The sequence below is a fragment of the Hippopotamus amphibius genome, chromosome 7 (assembly GCF_030028045.1).
Source record: "Hippopotamus amphibius kiboko isolate mHipAmp2 chromosome 7, mHipAmp2.hap2, whole genome shotgun sequence".
Lineage (NCBI taxonomy): Eukaryota > Metazoa > Chordata > Mammalia > Artiodactyla > Hippopotamidae > Hippopotamus > Hippopotamus amphibius.
In genome coordinates this window covers 49,641,022-49,658,896 of record NC_080192.1, presented here as the reverse complement: position 1 = coordinate 49,658,896, position 17,875 = coordinate 49,641,022, and the positions used below count along the sequence as shown (strand labels likewise).

The window sequence follows — 17,875 nt, the reverse complement described above, 5'->3', positions numbered from 1 at the left end:
ACGGAAGTAGCAGAACTGATCATTATTCTGATATCCTAATATTGGGAGGTGAGGAGGGAAATCAAGCAAATACATTGGGAATTTAGAAAGAGATAAAGCAGGGATTTTGTGAGGATAAAGAATCACTGATACACAAGCAAATGACAGTTTACATGTAATAGGAGCCTAGGAAAATTAGTTGTTAAAGAGATGCTTTGTGGGGAGGGACAACTGCATTAAATCGGTTTCCTTTATCTAGGTATGATTCATGCTTATGCTGCAATTTGAGATTATCTACCATGCAACCAACCATATCTAAAGAAAAAATGTTCTATTAGTTAAGAGTGCATGTACATCTGAAACACAGCCTTAGAACAAAGAATGATGTTATATAGGGACTTTCCTGGTGGTCCAGTGGTTAAGACGCCACACTTTCACAGCAGGGGGCATGGGTCTGATCCCTGGCTACGGAACTAAGATCGCAAATGCTATGCGGTGCAGCCAAAAAAAGAAAAAGAATGATGCTATATAATAATATTATAAATGTTTTTCTAAAATACATATATTTTAGGAAACCATTGCCTAATAGGTTTGCCATATAACTATGCAGCCCTTTGGTTTCAGTAACAAGCAAGGAAATTGATTAAGTACTACTTCCTGTGTTTCATGTTAAGAAAAAAACAAATGACATAATAAATTATTCAATTAAAGGCCATTTTTTATTTCACTGCATTAGAGTACAATGAATTGGCTTAGAAAAAGTAGGGCAAAATATACTAATCTTCATTTTACTGGAATGTTATTACACACTTGGTAAAACCAACTGGACTTATCTAGGACCAGAAGGAGGCTGTTAGAAAGCTACTGCCTTCAGTTCTCTTCTAAGAGTCAAGAATGAAAAAAAAAGTAGAGATAAGGAAATACGTAAACTATTCAGATTTATGTTTTAAAAACACCTTGTCCTTGGCACAACTTCTTCAAATACTATGCAGAACAAAAACAAAAATTATTTTTTCATTTAAAGCAATTGCATGATGTGTCCTGGTACCAAGTGGTAATATACTCTACTCTTATCTTATACCTAGTTTTTGCCTCTAGATAGAGGGGAGCAGATAGGTTTATTTCCTTCGTACCAGGACTTTTCATTATGTCAACTCATTTTGTCTCATTTATTCATTCATTTCACAAATATTAAATATCTACACAGTGCCTTGTCCCCACAGTAGGCGGGGTGGACACAAATAAGACTACAACATAGCTGCTGACATAGCAATCATACTTCAGAACATCAGGAAAAAGATGTCCACTGTAAAACATTCCTCTCATTTTTCTGCTTTACAACACCAACTATATCATCGACAGAGGTATATTCTAGCAGAAAATATTTACCCCTTTAAGACATTAAAGAGCACTTTTCAAGGGCCAGGCCACAGATTGCCAGTAATGGAAGGGAAACTCTCTGCTCATCTGCCATCTTCTTCTTCAACCCCAAAGGGGAGACAAGGAATGATATGGTTCTGGCACTAAAATTGTACCTGGTTCGAAGTTCCCCTGGAATCAAGATGCTTAAAGCTCAAATGCAAACCCTGAAAGCAAAATGTAAGTAGGAACATAACTACTCCATCATCTAAAAACCATTTCTCTTGTTTTCTTAGTATCACTGCCTTGGAACCTCAATTCATTCAACAGATATTTACTGAGCACCTACTGCGTGCTGGGGATAGAGCACTAACAAAACAGATAAAATCCCTGCTCTCGTGGAGCTTCCATTAACAATAAGCAATAGGCATATACAATACACACGTAAGTAAGTAAAAGAAATAGTACGTCCTAGGGTGCTATGGAAGAACTGAAAGCAAGGAAAAGAGAGGAGGAGTGTTGGGGAGGTTGCAATTTCAAATAAGGTTGTGAGGGGAGGGCTCACTAAGAACATGACGTTTATGCCAAGACTTGAAGAAGATGAGAGAGGGTGTCACACAGACAAAGGGAGGAGCAAGGGCAAAGAAAGACCCTGAGACAGGAACAAACTGGGTGATTCTAAGGCCAGGGTGCCTGGGGTAGAGCAAGTGAGGGGTGAGTATGGGGAAACAAGGACAAGTGGACAACAGAGAGCCTTGCTATGGAGGGCCTAATCCTTTGGCTTTTACTCTGAGCAAGATGGAAAGCCACTGAAGTGTTGTGAGCAGATCTCACATATTTTAGAAGGATCACTATGACTGCTGTGCACAAAATAGCTGTCAGAACAGAGGACAAGGGGACAAACAGAAACCCTAGTTCAGAGGAGAATGCAGTAATCCACGTACATACAGATGCCAGTGGCTTGAACCGCGTTGGACGTGGCAGAGGTGGATGACAAAGGTCAGATTCTAGATACATTCTGAAGGTGGAGCCAACCAGGACTTTCTGACAGGCTGCATGCAGAGTGTGAGGGAAACAGAGGTTCCCAAGAAGATACCAAGGGCTCTGACATGAGCAAGTGGTAAGATGGATGCGCCATTTACAAAGATGGGGAACCCCAGAGAGGAGCAGGTTTGAGGGAGAGAACAAGGAGCTTGAGTTTGGATATGTTAGGTAAGCTGCTTGCCTGCCTGTTACATTCAAATGAAGATGCTGCAGCAAAAGAAACCATAAACAAGACAAGAAGGCAACCCTCAGAATGGGAGAAAATACTTGCCAACGGAGCAACGGACAAAGGATTAATCTCCAAAATAGACAAGCAGCTCATGCAGCTTAATACCAAAAAAGAAAATAACCCAATCCACAAATGGGCAGAAGACCTAAACAGACATTTCTCCAAAGAAGCCATGCAGACGGCTAACAAACACATGAAAAGATGCTCAACATCACTAATCATTAGAGAAATGCAAGTCAAAGCCACAGTGAGGTGTCACCTCACACCAGTCAGAATGGCCACCATCAAATAACCTAGAAACAATAAATGCTGGAGAGGGTGTGCAGAAAAGGGAACCCTCCTGCACTGTTGGTGGGAATGTAAATTGGTACAGCCACTATGGAAAATAGTACAGAGGTTCCTCAAAAAACTAAAAATTGAACTACCATATGACCTAGCAATCCCACTACTGGGCATATACCCAGAGAAAACCATAATCCAAAAAGAAACATGTACCATAGTGTTCATTGCAGCACTATGTACAATAGCCAGGACATGGAATCAACCAAAATGCCCATCAACAGATGAACAGATAAAGTAGATGTGGCACATATATACGATGGAATATTACTCAGCCATAAAAAGGAATGAAATGGAGCTATATGTAATGAGGTGGACAGACCTAGAGTCTGTCATACAGAGTGAAGTAAGCCAGAAAGAGAAAAACAAATACTGTATGCTAACTCATATATATGGAATCTTAAAAAAAAATGGGACAGATGAACCCAGTGACAGGGCAAGAATAAAGATGCAGATGTAGAGAACAGACTTGAGGACACACAGAGGGGGGTTGGGGGGTGCAAAGGGGAAGCCGGGACAAAGTGAGAGAGTAGCATTGACATATATACACGACCAAACGTAAAACAGATAGCTAGTGGGAAGCTGCTGCATAACACAGGGAGATCAACTCAATCATGGGTGATGACTTAGAGGGCTGGGATAGGGAAGGTAGGAAGGAGTCACGGGAGGGAGGGGATATGGAGATATATGTATAAATACAGCCAATTCACTGTGTTGTACAGCAAAAATTGGCACAACAGTGTAAAGCAACTGTATGCCAATAAAGAGTTAAAAAAAAAAATGAAGATGCTGAAAGTCCCATGAACAGGGAAGCCTAGAGTTCAGGAAAAGGACCAGACTGGAGATACAAATTTCGAAAGTATCACATATTGATGAGACTGGATGACAGCGCAAAAGAGGAGGCAGCACAAAGACCAAATCCTGGTGCACTCCAATATATGCACATCAGGGACTTAAGAAAAAAAATCATCCAAAGAAAACTAAGATGGAGTGACCAATGAGGGAGGAAGGGAAGTAGGACAACGTGACAGTCTAGAGGACAAGTGAATAAAGTGCTTCCAGGAGGGGAATAGTTAATTATCTCAAATGCTTCTGACTGGTCAGGTAATATGGGACTGAGAATTAAATAGTAGGCTTAACAATATGGAGATCACTGGTCATCTTGGCAGAAGGAGATAGAATAGGGTACAAACACTGGACTGGACTAGGTTCAAGAGAAAACAAGAGGAGAACTATTCAATATTAAAGAGTGAATACAGACAAATTTCTCAAGGGATTTTGCTTTGAAGAGAAGCAGAAAAGTAGAGTGGTAACTGGAGAGAGTGGGAGTCGAGAGAGGGTTGTTTTTTTAAGTGGGTGAAATAACGTCATAGTTGAATGGCAATAATTCAGTAAAGGGGGAAACGAATGATGCTGGAGAGACAGAGAATATGCTGGTGCCACGTCCTGGAAGGGGCACAAGGGCATGGGATCTGATGCACAAATGGAAGGCTGCTCTTGAATAAAAGCACGCAGTTCAACCACAGTAGCAGGAGTGAAGACAGAATACATGGCCACAGATGCAAGCAGGAGTTCCTTCTAATGGCTTTTATTTCCTACGCGAGATAGGAAGCAAAGTCTTTAACAAAGGGTGAGAATGGAAGCAGAGGCGGTGAAGATGTGAGGAGGGAGGAGAGATAGCGGGAGTATCAGTCATCTAGGAGAGCAGAGGCATCAATGAAGACCAAGCAAACGTAGCCTGACAACCCAGCAGCCCTAAAGGTGCATTTGAGTGTAGCAATCTTGAAATTAAAGTGAAATCAGTCACCGTGGCTGAGTGTTTTTCCCCCCAACCATATGAAACGCAGGTGGCAGAAATTAGGGTGTTAGAAAGTGGAGTTTAACCAGGTTTTCTAGATGAGTCCTACAACATGGAAGAGGAGATTAAGAATGCACCCAAGACTCCAGTCACCTATTGATCTCACCCAGTTAATTTTTTACCTCAGATATTTTCCTTTTAATATTACAATTTCTACTTGGCTTTTTAAAATGGTCCCCAGTCAGAGAGCCAGGATAAATATGGGGCTCACCTTATCTATTTCCTTTCTCTCAAGGATTACAGTTCTGCTTTACCTCTGTCCAGTGTTTGAAAGTAATTGCTTTGTGTATTTTATCCAGTTTTATAGTTGTTTGTGGTATGAGGGTAAGTCCAGTACCAATTACTCTGTTGTGGCCAGAAAAAAAAAAAAAAAAAAAAAAGAGTACACCCAAGAGACTGATTACATGAAATACAAAGGAACTGAAGCTGGGAAGAAGGGAAAAGAGGACGAGAGAGGGGTGTGGAATAGTGAAAAGTGAGCGGCGTTCAATGGGTTTCAGGTCCTAGTGGGACTGAGGATTACTGGAGTCAGGGTCACAGAGGCTGAGTTAGAAAGATGGGTGCCAACTGGAGAGCAGGATGCCCGAAGAGGAGACAGAGGGGCGCAGTCACTGGCAGTGACAAGGTTGAGGGCAGCAGCTCTCAACTACGTGGGTCTCAGGATGGCTTTACCACATTCCTCAAAATAAGTGAGCACTCCAAAAAGTTTCTGGTTACATGGGTTGGGTCTATTCATATTTACCATATTAAAATTCAAACAGAAAATCTCTAAACGTTAAGAATGTACAAGTACACATTCCACTAGCTGCCAGAATGAAGATGTTCATCACACATCATGTAACCTCTGAAAACTACTGTGCACTCGAGAGCATGAAAGTTCAAACAGCAATGAATGTCTGAGTACTGTCATGGAAATAACAGACCCTCTGAAAGCTTGAGAACTGCTGGTCTAGAGTGTGGCCACGTGGCTGATATAACAGATGAAAGAGGAGGACACAGGACTGAGAAATGAAGAGACTAGAGGGACAGTTTACATGAAAATGAAGTCACAAGAATCATGACAGAAGTAGGGCTGGAAGAAGTAAGAGTGAGGCAGGAATGAAAGTGGCCAAAGACCGCAGGACGTGGCTGTGCCAAGGGGGAATCATGGTTTGTGCGGTCTGATGGCATGAGACTCAAAATTCAGAATTTTTAGGAAGGAGGGAAAAACAGTCTGGAAGTAGCAAAGAAGGACAAAGAGGATCTTCTACACCTCCTCCAGGGGTATGTGAGAGAAAACTGCTGCCACCTGAGGGCACAGAGGAAGCAATGAGTATACCATTTTCTGTGCAAGAGAACAGTTTCCAGACACTTAAAGATGAAATTTATAGGAACATTAACTAAACCGCTGATCGGTCTTCTGTGCCCACCTGTTATGGACTGAATGTTTGCGTCTCCCCCTCCCAACCCTGCCAAATTCATATGTTACAACCCCTCACCCACAGTATGACTATACCTGCAGACAGGGCTCCCAAGAAATAATTAACGTTAAATGATGTCATAAGAGTGGGGCCCTGACCCCACAGGATCAGTGTCCTTAAAAGAAGAAACAGTAGAGAACTCTCGCCACCCCCACCCCCTGACATCATGCATGCTCCAAAGGAAGGCCATGTGAGCACACACAGTGAGGAGGCAGCCCCTGGCAACCCAGGAAGAGTGCTCTCACCTGAAACTGGCCGTGCTGACACCCTGATCAAGGACTTCTAGCCTCCAGAACGGTAAGAAAATACATTTCTGCTGTTTCAGCCTCCCAGCCTGTGGTATTTTGTTATGGCAGCACAAGCAGACTGATACACCGCCCTCCCTCCTTTTTTTAGTATGAGCAGCAGAGGCTGAGGGTAGGATTCTGAGTAAACGCAGTCACTGAATGCAGAGTCCAGATTATACCTGATAATTTATATGACTTGGTGAAAACACTAGCACTACTCTTTGCTGGTATGTATATATTCACTAGAAAGCCAGATGAGGTGCTTTCTTATTTCTTAGTAGATGCAGCACTACAGGTGTCTGACTCTAGCCTGGCAAATTTTTATTCTCTTAACTAAAATTATAGAGGGGGGAAAAAGTGAAATAGTAACAAAGAAACTAAATTTATATTCCCTTGTTCAAGGTTCTCATCTAATGAAAATGTGCTCTGCACATACTAGAAAATTACATATTTAAAAAGAAACACTTGAATTCATCTGAAAAACCTAATTTTAAATGTCACTCTCTTTTAAGCAACAATCCTGACACTTCGGAAGAGGGCAAGGTAGAAACCCTGATGACAATCTAAGCTGAGGATATTATACTCGTCCCAGTCTTTTTCAATGGAAATTCTGAATATTGGTAACGGGAGAAATACCTGACATCAGAAGGTACCAAGGAGGAAAGCTATTCACAGATTACATACCAGAATACACGAACAAATAAATATCTACTACATTATTATCTGAATGTTTACCTATGTTATTTTCCACTGTTTGTTATTTTTAATGTGCTAACAGGTAAAGGCTACATTCATTAACTTTTTCTGAAATGATGAACTATACCTAAAAAAGACAACTCTAGTAACTTATGCTGTCAAACTATCAAATTTTCATATTGTCTGCTAACTTCAACAGCTGTGAAAGCAAAAGTGAACCCTTCACCAGTAAAGAAAATATATTTATTAATTCTAACATGAATTCATACAAAAAGTCTTGACTACACCTAGTAATCTCTTCTAAAGACCTCTATACAAAATACGAAGTAAACCTTTAAAATACATCAATATTTAACAGAAAACGCACACTGCAATTACACGACCAACCACAAGAAGAAACATGTCAGTTCTCATGATCACACATTTGCTGATGAAATACAAAAGGCAGATTTCTAATAAAACTATTAAGTGAGAAAGTTTGTGTACAGGTAGCCCGAGAGAAGGTATTGGTGAAAATTACTCGCCAGCCTCAAGCTACATTATCTCTAGGCTGTTAGACAGTTCTTCTCTGTATCTTTTCTCCCCGACATTCAGATCTTAGGGACAGATGCCCACCTAATGATGGCCTACTGGACTCTTCCCCCTTATCACCTATTTACCCTGCTGACTCATGTCTCTTCCAGTTTTAAGTTGTCAAGTCATTTAAGCCACTCCAAATATCTGGGACAGCAGAGAAAGAAGGAAAAAAAGAAGGGAAGGACAAAAGATCATATGTAAGTATCCAATACCCTACAAGAATTCGACTTGTGACAAGTACAAAAGGAAGGAAAAACTAACACCTGTTTAGTTTTGAGGACATCAGTCAACATTCTGACCAACAACCCCTCTCGCTAGCATGAAGGTCCCTTACTGGGCACAGGCAGAATTCAAGGTGGCACTGGGACAATACAGTGGCAATATACGCAGAAGGTGCCGTAAGACAGGCTCTTCCCAAGATATCACAAACTCCACAATGATTCAGGGCAAATGGTTGTGTTCTCTGGCTCCCAGGAGGGATATGGAAATGTTGACAGGACTAGAACCTAGAAAAGCCCTGGGTTTTGACAGAACGGTCACAGGCTATAAGGATCTTACAAAATCGGACTCAACGGTAAGGTCCAGGAAGCCCAAATCAGCTGCCGGGATGACATTCAAAGACCAAATGGGAACAGTCTCATTTCAGTGGCTACGAGGGCACAACGCCAGTCACCAAGCATGCCAACTCCAAAGCAGTGGATGCGGTGAGGGTCACACAATGAATAAAATGCCCTCCACCCAGGATCCCAAGGATACCGAGCTTTCCCGTTCACCCGAACGCCATCTTGGGAATGAGAGAAGGGAAAACCCTTGAGAAACGAAACCACCGAAGAGTCTTTAACCTGGAGATTAACGTGCACTTAATGGACAAGATCAGGTGTTTTCCATCTTCAGTGGGACTGGTACCTTGAGGACAAAGTGAAAGCAGCTGTAGAAAATAAATTATGTTGCATTTGTTTATTTTAAAAGTAGCGCGTCCGTTTTCACACACACATACATGCATCCTTCTGAACTCCGCTTCCCAACCCCAGCTACATAAACACATTCTAAACCAGTTCTATGCAAAGTGTGGTCTGCAGACGGTGCCGGTCAGGAAACGGCTATGACCCACCCACGGTGAGAGGAATACTGAAAATGAGGGTAGGTGTTTAGAAATTCCTACAGGAACTTGGCATTGCCCCAACATCTATGTCCACGATGAATGGGCTCATCTCATCGAACAGGACACAGGCAAGTGCAGGTGTGGTCAGACCCAGGTGGGGAGTTTCACATGATGCAGTCACTACAGGCCACATATCAGCCTGCAGGAAAAACAGCCCTTCACCCTGAGCAGTCTAAGGAGTACTAATGTAGATCAGCCTAATACTACTAGCAACCGCACTGCCAATACTGGGGTCTGTATCTAGGATCACGATGGTGCAAAAGAGACCAATGAGAATATAGGACTTCACAAGCAAATGACATGTTCATGCCCAGGAAAGACCAGTGACATGAGACTGTTAAGACCAACATTCCATGGGAGTTCAACTAGAGAAAAAGTGATGATACCACTTTCCATAGCAGCAGGTACCATATTCACACTACAAGACAGAATTTCGTTTCAGGCACAAATATCAAGTCACATGAAATAAGTGTTGTTCATTTGAAAGTTATTGACTTTTTTGGTAGTTCTGTCTACATTTCATTGGTAAAATCTGTTTTGACTCTGTGGCTGTAGGAGAACTATAAGCATCAGGAGTTTACACCTAGTTAGTACGTTAATTACTCCTAGTTAGTTACCAGTTAGTAACTAGTTAGTACGTTAGTACATATTTAAGTAACATAACAGAAATAAAGTCAGCAGCGGAGGAGTGCAAAAATTTTTTCTTCTTTAAAAAGGTTCCATACATGATTTGAATCTGAGAAGTGATGGTGTCTTGGGCACGGGGTTGAGGTCAGAAGCCTGGACTGGAGAGCAGCAGAAACTGAAGAGAAAGTGGTGGCCAGGTGCACTCAGCACCTGAGCTGGACTTTTCCGAGTGCAGTGGGGAGAGAGGCTGCCACCAAGAAGCACGCGTCCTGTGTGTAAGTATTATAATTTAGTTACATCACTTGAGTTATTTTCTTATAAATGGGAGCCTAAGGGGGGAACCTCATAACATATCTGAACTTCATTTTGGAAGACTAAGAATTAGATTCTTTAATGAAAGCTTCCAGTTTATGAAACAGAAGTTATGCAAATAACACCCCCATCCAGAAACGGCCAGCTAATAGACGTGCTATAAGAATCTCAGTCTTTCAACAACTTCTTCCCTTTGTAATATAAGCAAGTAGCAATCATAGTTTTCACCCCCTAACAACTTTAGGAGGTTAGTATGCCAAGAATCATCGCTACTTTCAGATATGAAAATGGAGGTTCAGAGAGGCAGGCTGGGCCTAGAGGTAATGAAGAACGTGGCCAAGAGAGGACTTGAACCCACTTTGCTAATTTTGAGTCCAACAGAAAACTTATTTTTAAACTCTATTCAAAGACAATTTAGTTGTTTTCAGAAAATAATGATTTTTTAAACCCCACCCAATGCTGTTACTAGGGGAAGATATTTCTATAAGATAATAACTACCACTTTTCTCTTTTTCAGTAAAAAAAAAAAAATCACTTTAAATTCCAGATTAGTATTAGCAGATAAGTGTACTAGATAATAGTGTACAAGATAATACTTTTCCTTTAGGATTAGACAGTATCTGAATTTTATATAATTAAAAGGAAAAACTAGGGCATATTAAGCTATCATCATGACCCAACCTGGTACCCAATAACTTTGGTGGTCATCTATTTTTACATTATCCTACCAGATTATGTTCACATTTTTCCCCTACACAGACTGAGGAGAAGGGAGTAAAGAAAGGCAACATGTAGTGGAAAGAATACCAGGCTTTGCATCAAGGTCCTGGGTCTCAAGCCACACCTGTGAATCTAATCACTACCTCCACCGGAGACCCCCGCCCGTCACATTTCCTACGGTCACCTGCTCACCAAGTCCTCCTCCTGAACATCTCTGCACGGCCTGCAACAGGGCAGCAGCCTCCTACTTGATTCCCACCTCTCCAGTCCCTCCTTTTTCTAATCTTTCCTCCTTGCTACGAAGATGACCTTCCTACGAGGCAAATCTGATTCCCTCACTCCTCTGCTGGAAATACTTCCATTAACTCCTCATCGCCTGTTGGATACAATCTGAACTCTGCCACCTGGCATACAAAGTCCTTCCGAACATAGTCTCACCTTCCCACCCAGTTTCCCCACCTCCTGGGGAAATACGTGTTCTTACTCCACAGTACATATGCATGTTCATATTCTATACTTCAAGCCCTTAAGAAACCAGTAGTGGTTCTTAGAATATTTTATTCCATAATGCTTTGGAACACACCATGTCCCTTGCCTGAAAGATCTGTCCTCACACACCCTCCCAACCTCCTGAACTCGTCCCCTTTCTTGAAGTCCTTTAACACTTCCTCCATGCCACCTTCTTTGAGAGCATCCTCAGAAGCTTCCCTCTTCCCACCTGCGCTCAGCACATTCAACCCCTCTTCTCTGCTCCCCCAGCCCTAATCTGTACAGGAGGAGAGAGGCTATCATATCCATGACTCTATAACTATACATAATAATCTCCCTGGCAGTGAAAATGATGATTTTCTCATCCCCAGCACCCAGCATGTCAGTTAGTTGTCAATAAATGTTTACTAAATGTATGAAATGTAGCCTTGGGCACATTTCTCCCTACACTGGAGTTTCTTCTTCATGAGAGACAGACTAGAATATATCAAAGACCTTAGCCTCATAAAGCTCTGTGTTTCAGCACAGCTTTTCACAAAACAGTAAAATTTCTTTTTTACTGGTTTATGAGGTTTTTAAAGAAGAAAAACTCATCATTTCATCATCAGGGCACCTTGAGGTGTCAAGTTTACAGATCTATATCAAGGTATCCTAGAAATAATACCAGTTACCATTACTGAGCCTTGAACTATATACAAGGTACTGACAGAAATTCCCCCTCCACACTTGTTAATTTCATTTACTCCTCCCATGAGGTAGATGTTACTTGTCTTCATTTTAAAGAACAGAGCAAAAGGACTTTGAGAAGTTAAAAGATCACAAAGCTAGGAAGTGCTGAAGTGGCTTTAAGCCCTCTGCTGTGTGACTTCAAATACCTTGTCCTCCACCACTCTGCTGGATGAGGCGAAGGAATCTATCCAGGACCCTAGCCTTGTCTCCACATACTATTCAACACCTGATTTGGTGCTTAAAGTTTGATCACTGTTGAAATGAAAGGTGGTAAGAAATCCAATCAGGCACATTTTAATCAGCAGGTGTATTTAAAGAACATTAACTTTTCCATGAAACTGACAACACCTTTTGGCCACTGACCTGTCTAAACAAGTAGATTTCTTGAATACGGAATTCTGTACCAATAGGTTTTTATATTTATATTTAGGACACCTTTGAATTTAAGAAGAAATAAACTTCCTAAAAGATAAAACATTAAATTCAAGCCCAGGTTTTGCTCATGTTTGAACAGCATTCTCGGTTAGATGTGTTACTTTCTATTACTACTATTCTTGTATTCTGTACTACTAAACTACTATTGTAATTTAACTGAAAATAAACGGATCAAATCCTAAATGCCTTAAACCATCAGCCATCACACAGCGTTTAATATATAACCATTTTAAAAGCTATGATATTCAATTCTCAATATCTTTTACCAAGTTGATACTTCTTTTTTCTTCATGCAAAACCAATCAGACTGCCGCAGAAGAAAACATTCTCTGAAGTCCCTTTGGCCACTGGGCCTTTGATAGATAGCCAGGCTGAGAGCTCAGATGGATGACTTTAATTAAATAAAATGTTGGCAAAAGAGCAAATGTACAGTGGCTATTAACAATATAGTAGTTGCCTAGTTCATCACAGTGAGGAAAAACACCTAACTCTTGTTAATTCTTGCCTTCATGGCAAATACTCTGAAAAAAAGGAAAACTATATAACATTTCAAGTCCTTGGAGGAAAAGCCATTCATTTACATGAGTCTCTTTAAGTTTAATCAAATAATTCCACTTAGAAATATGTTGACATGCCAATCCTTACAGTTAGAGTTAGTAAACCTATCTAGTAAAATCAGGTTTTCAAAAGCCCAAAATATACTCTGGAAGCTTTTCTTCAGTATATATAACTACAAAACTCTTCTTATGAATACTTAATGAAATATTTGGTGGCAGTTTATTCAAATTCTGTCCAAAAAAACCATAAGATATTATGAGTTAATATAATTGAAAAACTTCATCTTAGGAAAAGCAATAATTTCTTTTTCGAATTATCTCTTTAGAAACGGGTGCTCTAAGACTTGACTTTGTAACTTTAGGCAAACTTTTTCATTCTCTGAGCATCAGTTTCTTCCACTGTCGGGGAAATAATAACACCTACCTTACTGGCAGGTGAGGACTGCCAAATAATGCCAGAATGTCAAACACGGTGCCCAACGCACAGCAGACACTCCGTGCATTCTGATTCCTTCTCTTTTTCCAACAGCACTCCCCAGTCCAAACTCAAATTTCAAATTGGACTTTTATTAAGCAGGTTACGTGGGGGCAGGATCACCAGATCTCAAAACAAACCGAAGATGTAATAAAGGCACACTATTTAAGCCCCCGTGCTTTCTCATAGATAGTTTATAAAAACTAATTCTTAACATCTAAGAAGATCCAAGTACTCTCATCTGACAAAACAGAAGCAAAACCCCAGACACAACAATTCCTACACGAGTCCAAAGGGAAGTTCTCAAGTTCACTTGCAGACCTCTAAAACTTATGAGGAGGATAGAAAGGCAAGAGGAAGGGGAGCTATACAAAATGCATACATTTGCCCCTGGAGAATGTGTAGACACACGCACATACACACACAGGGACATTTACTAACCAAGTTCACACAAATCAGTAGGGAAGCTCCAAGGCAAAAGAAAGGCATCATTAATTACTGAGGCCCCTATCCCTTTATACTGAGATTTTCCTTAACAACTATATTCTTATTACACGTGATCAGCCAATAAGCTGATTAAAACAATGCATAAATTACTTCATTTAACCTGACTGGAAGGGATGTTACACAGAACAGTTTTCAGAATCATTTCTCTTCTCCTAAAACATTTACCCAAAAGTATATCAGCCGGTTTCTAACGGATTGGGTTTATCAGCTCAGGCAGAAAATCGGGGGGAGGACAGAGAAATGTGTCCTGAATTTTAATCGTACCTGGGTGAATCTGTACCATACACGGGTGAATCGTAACATGTCATTTTGGAAGTGACTTCATTTACTGCAACAACCCATATGTTACAGTTTCTCTGCTCAGCACTGCATGCAGTAGCAATAGTTCAGTCAGTACCATCTTGACAAAGGCATTCAAGATGAACCCAAGTTATGAATGGTGTGTAGGTATGGCCTGAAATCATAGAGACTGGCCAAACCTCTCTCAGTATGTGACAATACCAAGAAGGCAGGCTCCCTGAATTGAGATCAGCATTTTTTCAAGAACAACGCTAAGAAATACATGTTCAAATATGTGGTCCTTAAAGAAGCTAGCAGCCTGCATTAATTTGTACTAAGTTTCAGAAAGAGATTTAGCTAAATAAAATCTACATGAAAAAATGTTATGCTAGAGTAGTCTCCATAATGGGTTTTGGAATGTTTAAATGTAAACTGGGGTTGGGATGGAGGGACTGTGGAAAGAACAATCGTTCTATGAGCACAACCAACCTTGGAATTTAATGGTAGGATGCTAGAAATTGACTTTTTGATCCATGTTATCCCCAGACAAAATTTAAAATGTATTTGTTCCTTCGATGTCCGTTATTTTCCTAATCAACTTGATAGTTTAATATTTCTGTTTATATTTGACAAGAACCTAATCCAACCCTATTTGAAATCACTTAAAAGGAAAAAAGCTAAATACAATCTGATTTCAAATGCAAATAGAAAACTGCTTATTGTTTTACAATAAAATTCTTCCAAAAGGATAAGACAATCTCAAGCAGTGTCCTCTGATATATACATTAAAACCATGTAGACAGCTCAGTTCACTCAGACATACGTGTGTGTGTGTGTGTGTGTGTGTGTGTGTGTGAGAGAAACACAAACACCAGGTAGGAGAGTTCAAAAGAAACAAAACACATATCTGTGCATTCCCAATGAAGCAGGACCTCAAAAAGAAATACCACAACCAAACCAAAACAATACTAAATAGAAAAGCATCACATAATATAGGCAAGAAGTAAGAAACTTTTAATGTGAAAAAAGACACCAAGTAACAAACGTTCCCTGCTTTCCTCTACTGGAGAAGATAAGGCAGCATACCCAATTTCTGACTCAGATTTTTATGTTCTGGAGGAAATTCAGTCTTATCTCCACCAAACAGATTAGGTGATCATCTTTCAAAGTTACCACATATTTCTAAAAGAGGTACAAGTACATTCTGTCACAATCCAAAAATCTACCCATTTCAGCATTCAGATAAAACTTGTTGACAGCACTTCAACGGTTTTTTAGCAAATGGATACATTTAACACCAAGTACACTGTGACATTTAGTTGATAGGACAGACACCCCACGCTTGACAGAAGGCTTTCATTTAGTGCTTTTACCTGGTTATAAATTATTGGTACTACTACTTGCACCTTTTAAGATAGGATCTACTACAGGGAAAAGCAGAAGTATTTTAAAGGAGAGGTGCCTTTTGAGTGGGTGAATGTTAAGTCTGGTCACCAGAACGTGTGCTGGAAAGTGACTGCACATCTCTAACAAGGAAGTGGTTAAAAAGGGAAGAATTCCCTGAGTCATTAAACAGGATATAAACCAAAGACAGGTTATGCCACCTAGAGAAAAACTGAAAATCGTACATTGGTTCTTCAGTAATAGGCATTATTTCCAAAGCCTGAAACTTTGGGCATGCCCATAACCAAGCCACCCTCCATACCAACGCATCAAGCTGGATTCAGTTCTGCTGACAACTCTGCCTTCTCCAGTCCCCAGATTGGCCTGCTCCCGCTCTCCTCATCCACCCACTCACCCACACAGCATCATTTAACCTCAGCACTAAAGGCTACACTGCCCATGCGGACCCAGCATCCTGAAACCCTTCCAACTCTAAAGCATTTTCCTCGAAGCAGGGCAGGCCGGGGTGGGAGGAGCAGAGGAATAAACCCTAGTGGACCCTTGGCAGCCAGGCTCCGTCTGGATGCTGGCAGAGTCACGGCGCACAACCCTCTAGCCCCGTGGGGCCCGTAGAGGAAATTCTGGTGCACTCAGTACATCATATCCAGGTTACCGAGCTGAACTCCCAGGCCAACCTCCGCACAATCCAAACACCATGAAATGACCTCAACAGAACCGAGCCTTGAAGATGCAAAAGGCCTTCAACTTTCCTCTACGCAAGTCACTTAAAAGCAACGTGCCCAGGACACTTGTCAGGCTTAAGCACAAAAGGTCTACAAGCCACCTGGCACCGAGAGCCGCCTTTTACAAAGAAAACAGACAGCAATTATGAAAAGCCCGCAGCCCTGCGGTATTAACTTGACAGCGGGGACTGCGCTGGGGCATAACACATCTCCGAGGCATCACTCCCAGCTCCAGACCCCCGGCCTAGGGACAGCTCTTCCCCTGCTCCCCTACCCCTCCGGAGACCTGCGGCAGCGCCCACTTTCCGCCCCCACGCTCTTCCTCCTCCTCCTTCTTGCTGATTCTCCAGCAACTTTGGGCTAGGCAGCACCATCAAAGCCCAGCCCGAGGCGGGGACACCGCGAAGGCGGCCACGGGAGGGAGGAGGAAAGTTTGAAAAGTCACTTAAAGCACAGCAGCACCCCCCGCGCCCCCCACCCCCCACCCCCGGCCTCCCAGCACCTACCCCCGCAGCAGCCGCCTGGGGCTCCACGTGCGAGCCGGCCAGGGAGAAGCTAGAGTTCCCCCCCCGGCCCCACGTCCCCTCCAGAAAAAAATCTTTGCCCAAGCGAAAAGTTCCCTGCTGCAGCACCCTCCTCTGCACCCCCCCACCCCCAAAAAGCAAGAGATCCAGAGTTCGCACGCCGCCGCCCGGACTCGCCCGCCGCCCCCCGAGGGCGCGGCGCCCCTCCCCCGCCGGCCGCGGCCAGGTCGGGAGAGAGCCGGGGGAGAGGCGGGCACCCGGGCGGCCCCCCGGCCCGGCCCCCCTGCCCGGCCCTCCCCGCCCGGTCGCCCCGCTCACCTCGCTCCTGCTCTTCCGCCTGCAGGCAGATGGGGATGTTCTTCTTCCAGCCCGGCATGCTGGCGGCTCCCGGCGCCCGCTCTCGAGCTCGCTCGCCGTCTCCGGGGCCAGCCGCGCCTCCCCGCTCGCCCTCCCGGGCCGGCCGCGGCGCGCTCGGGGCTGCTCAGCTGGGCTGGGGCGCCGAGGCGACTCCCGGGCGCATCGAGGCGGCGCCGCGCGCCCCGCGCTCGCCTCAAACTCGCCGGCGGCTCCGGGCTGGCGGCGGCCCGGCCGGGAAGAAGGGGCTGCGGCCGCGGCGGCCGCGGGGTGGCCGGCAGGCCGGGCTGGGCCGGGGGCGGGGGGCGCGCGCAGGCCGAGAGCGGGGACTGCGGAGCCCCCGGGAGGTGGGCGCGGGCGGCGGGAGGGGGCTCGCGCCGCCGCCTCTGTCTCCTCCTCCTCCTTCCCCTTCCTTGTCTCTCCGCCGCCAGCAGGTGGGACTGGGAGCCGCCGCCGCCGCTGCCGCACAAAGCTCCGCCGGCGGCAGGACTGAGGCTGCGGGCTCCCCGGGCGCCGGGTGGCGGAGCCTCCCCCGAGACGCGCGCGAGGCTGAGCGGGCACGGAGGGGGCGCGCGCGCTCACACCCTCCGTGCCCCGGGCGGCCGGCCGGCCTGGCTGCCAGGTACCGCGCCTGGCGCCGAGCCCGCGCCGCGCCTCCCTGCCCGCACCCGCACCCGCGGCGGCACCGGCTCGGGCGACGACCTCGCTGAAGTAGGGGGCAGTGTCTCTCCCTCTCGTCCCTCCTTCCGCCG

At 43.8% G+C, this 17,875-nt stretch overlaps 1 protein-coding gene across 9 annotated transcripts in view; it reads right to left on the bottom strand.

Moving 5' to 3' along the window:
• Positions 1 to 17,665, bottom strand: part of GRIP1 (glutamate receptor interacting protein 1) — a 690,600-nt gene extending 672,935 nt beyond the window's left edge. For 5 of the 9 annotated variants that reach the window (XM_057741775.1, XM_057741776.1, XM_057741781.1 and 2 more), the window contains exon 1: positions 17,088 to 17,285. In XM_057741775.1, coding sequence (XP_057597758.1) covers positions 17,088 to 17,145 — 58 coding nt within the window. In that variant the 5' untranslated portion in view covers positions 17,146 to 17,285. Of the gene's footprint in view, positions 1 to 17,087 lie in introns of all 9 variants that reach the window. The other 4 variants (XM_057741777.1, XM_057741778.1, XM_057741785.1 and 1 more) reach the window with 2 other exon arrangements.
• Between the last annotated feature and the right edge of the window lie 210 nt (positions 17,666 to 17,875).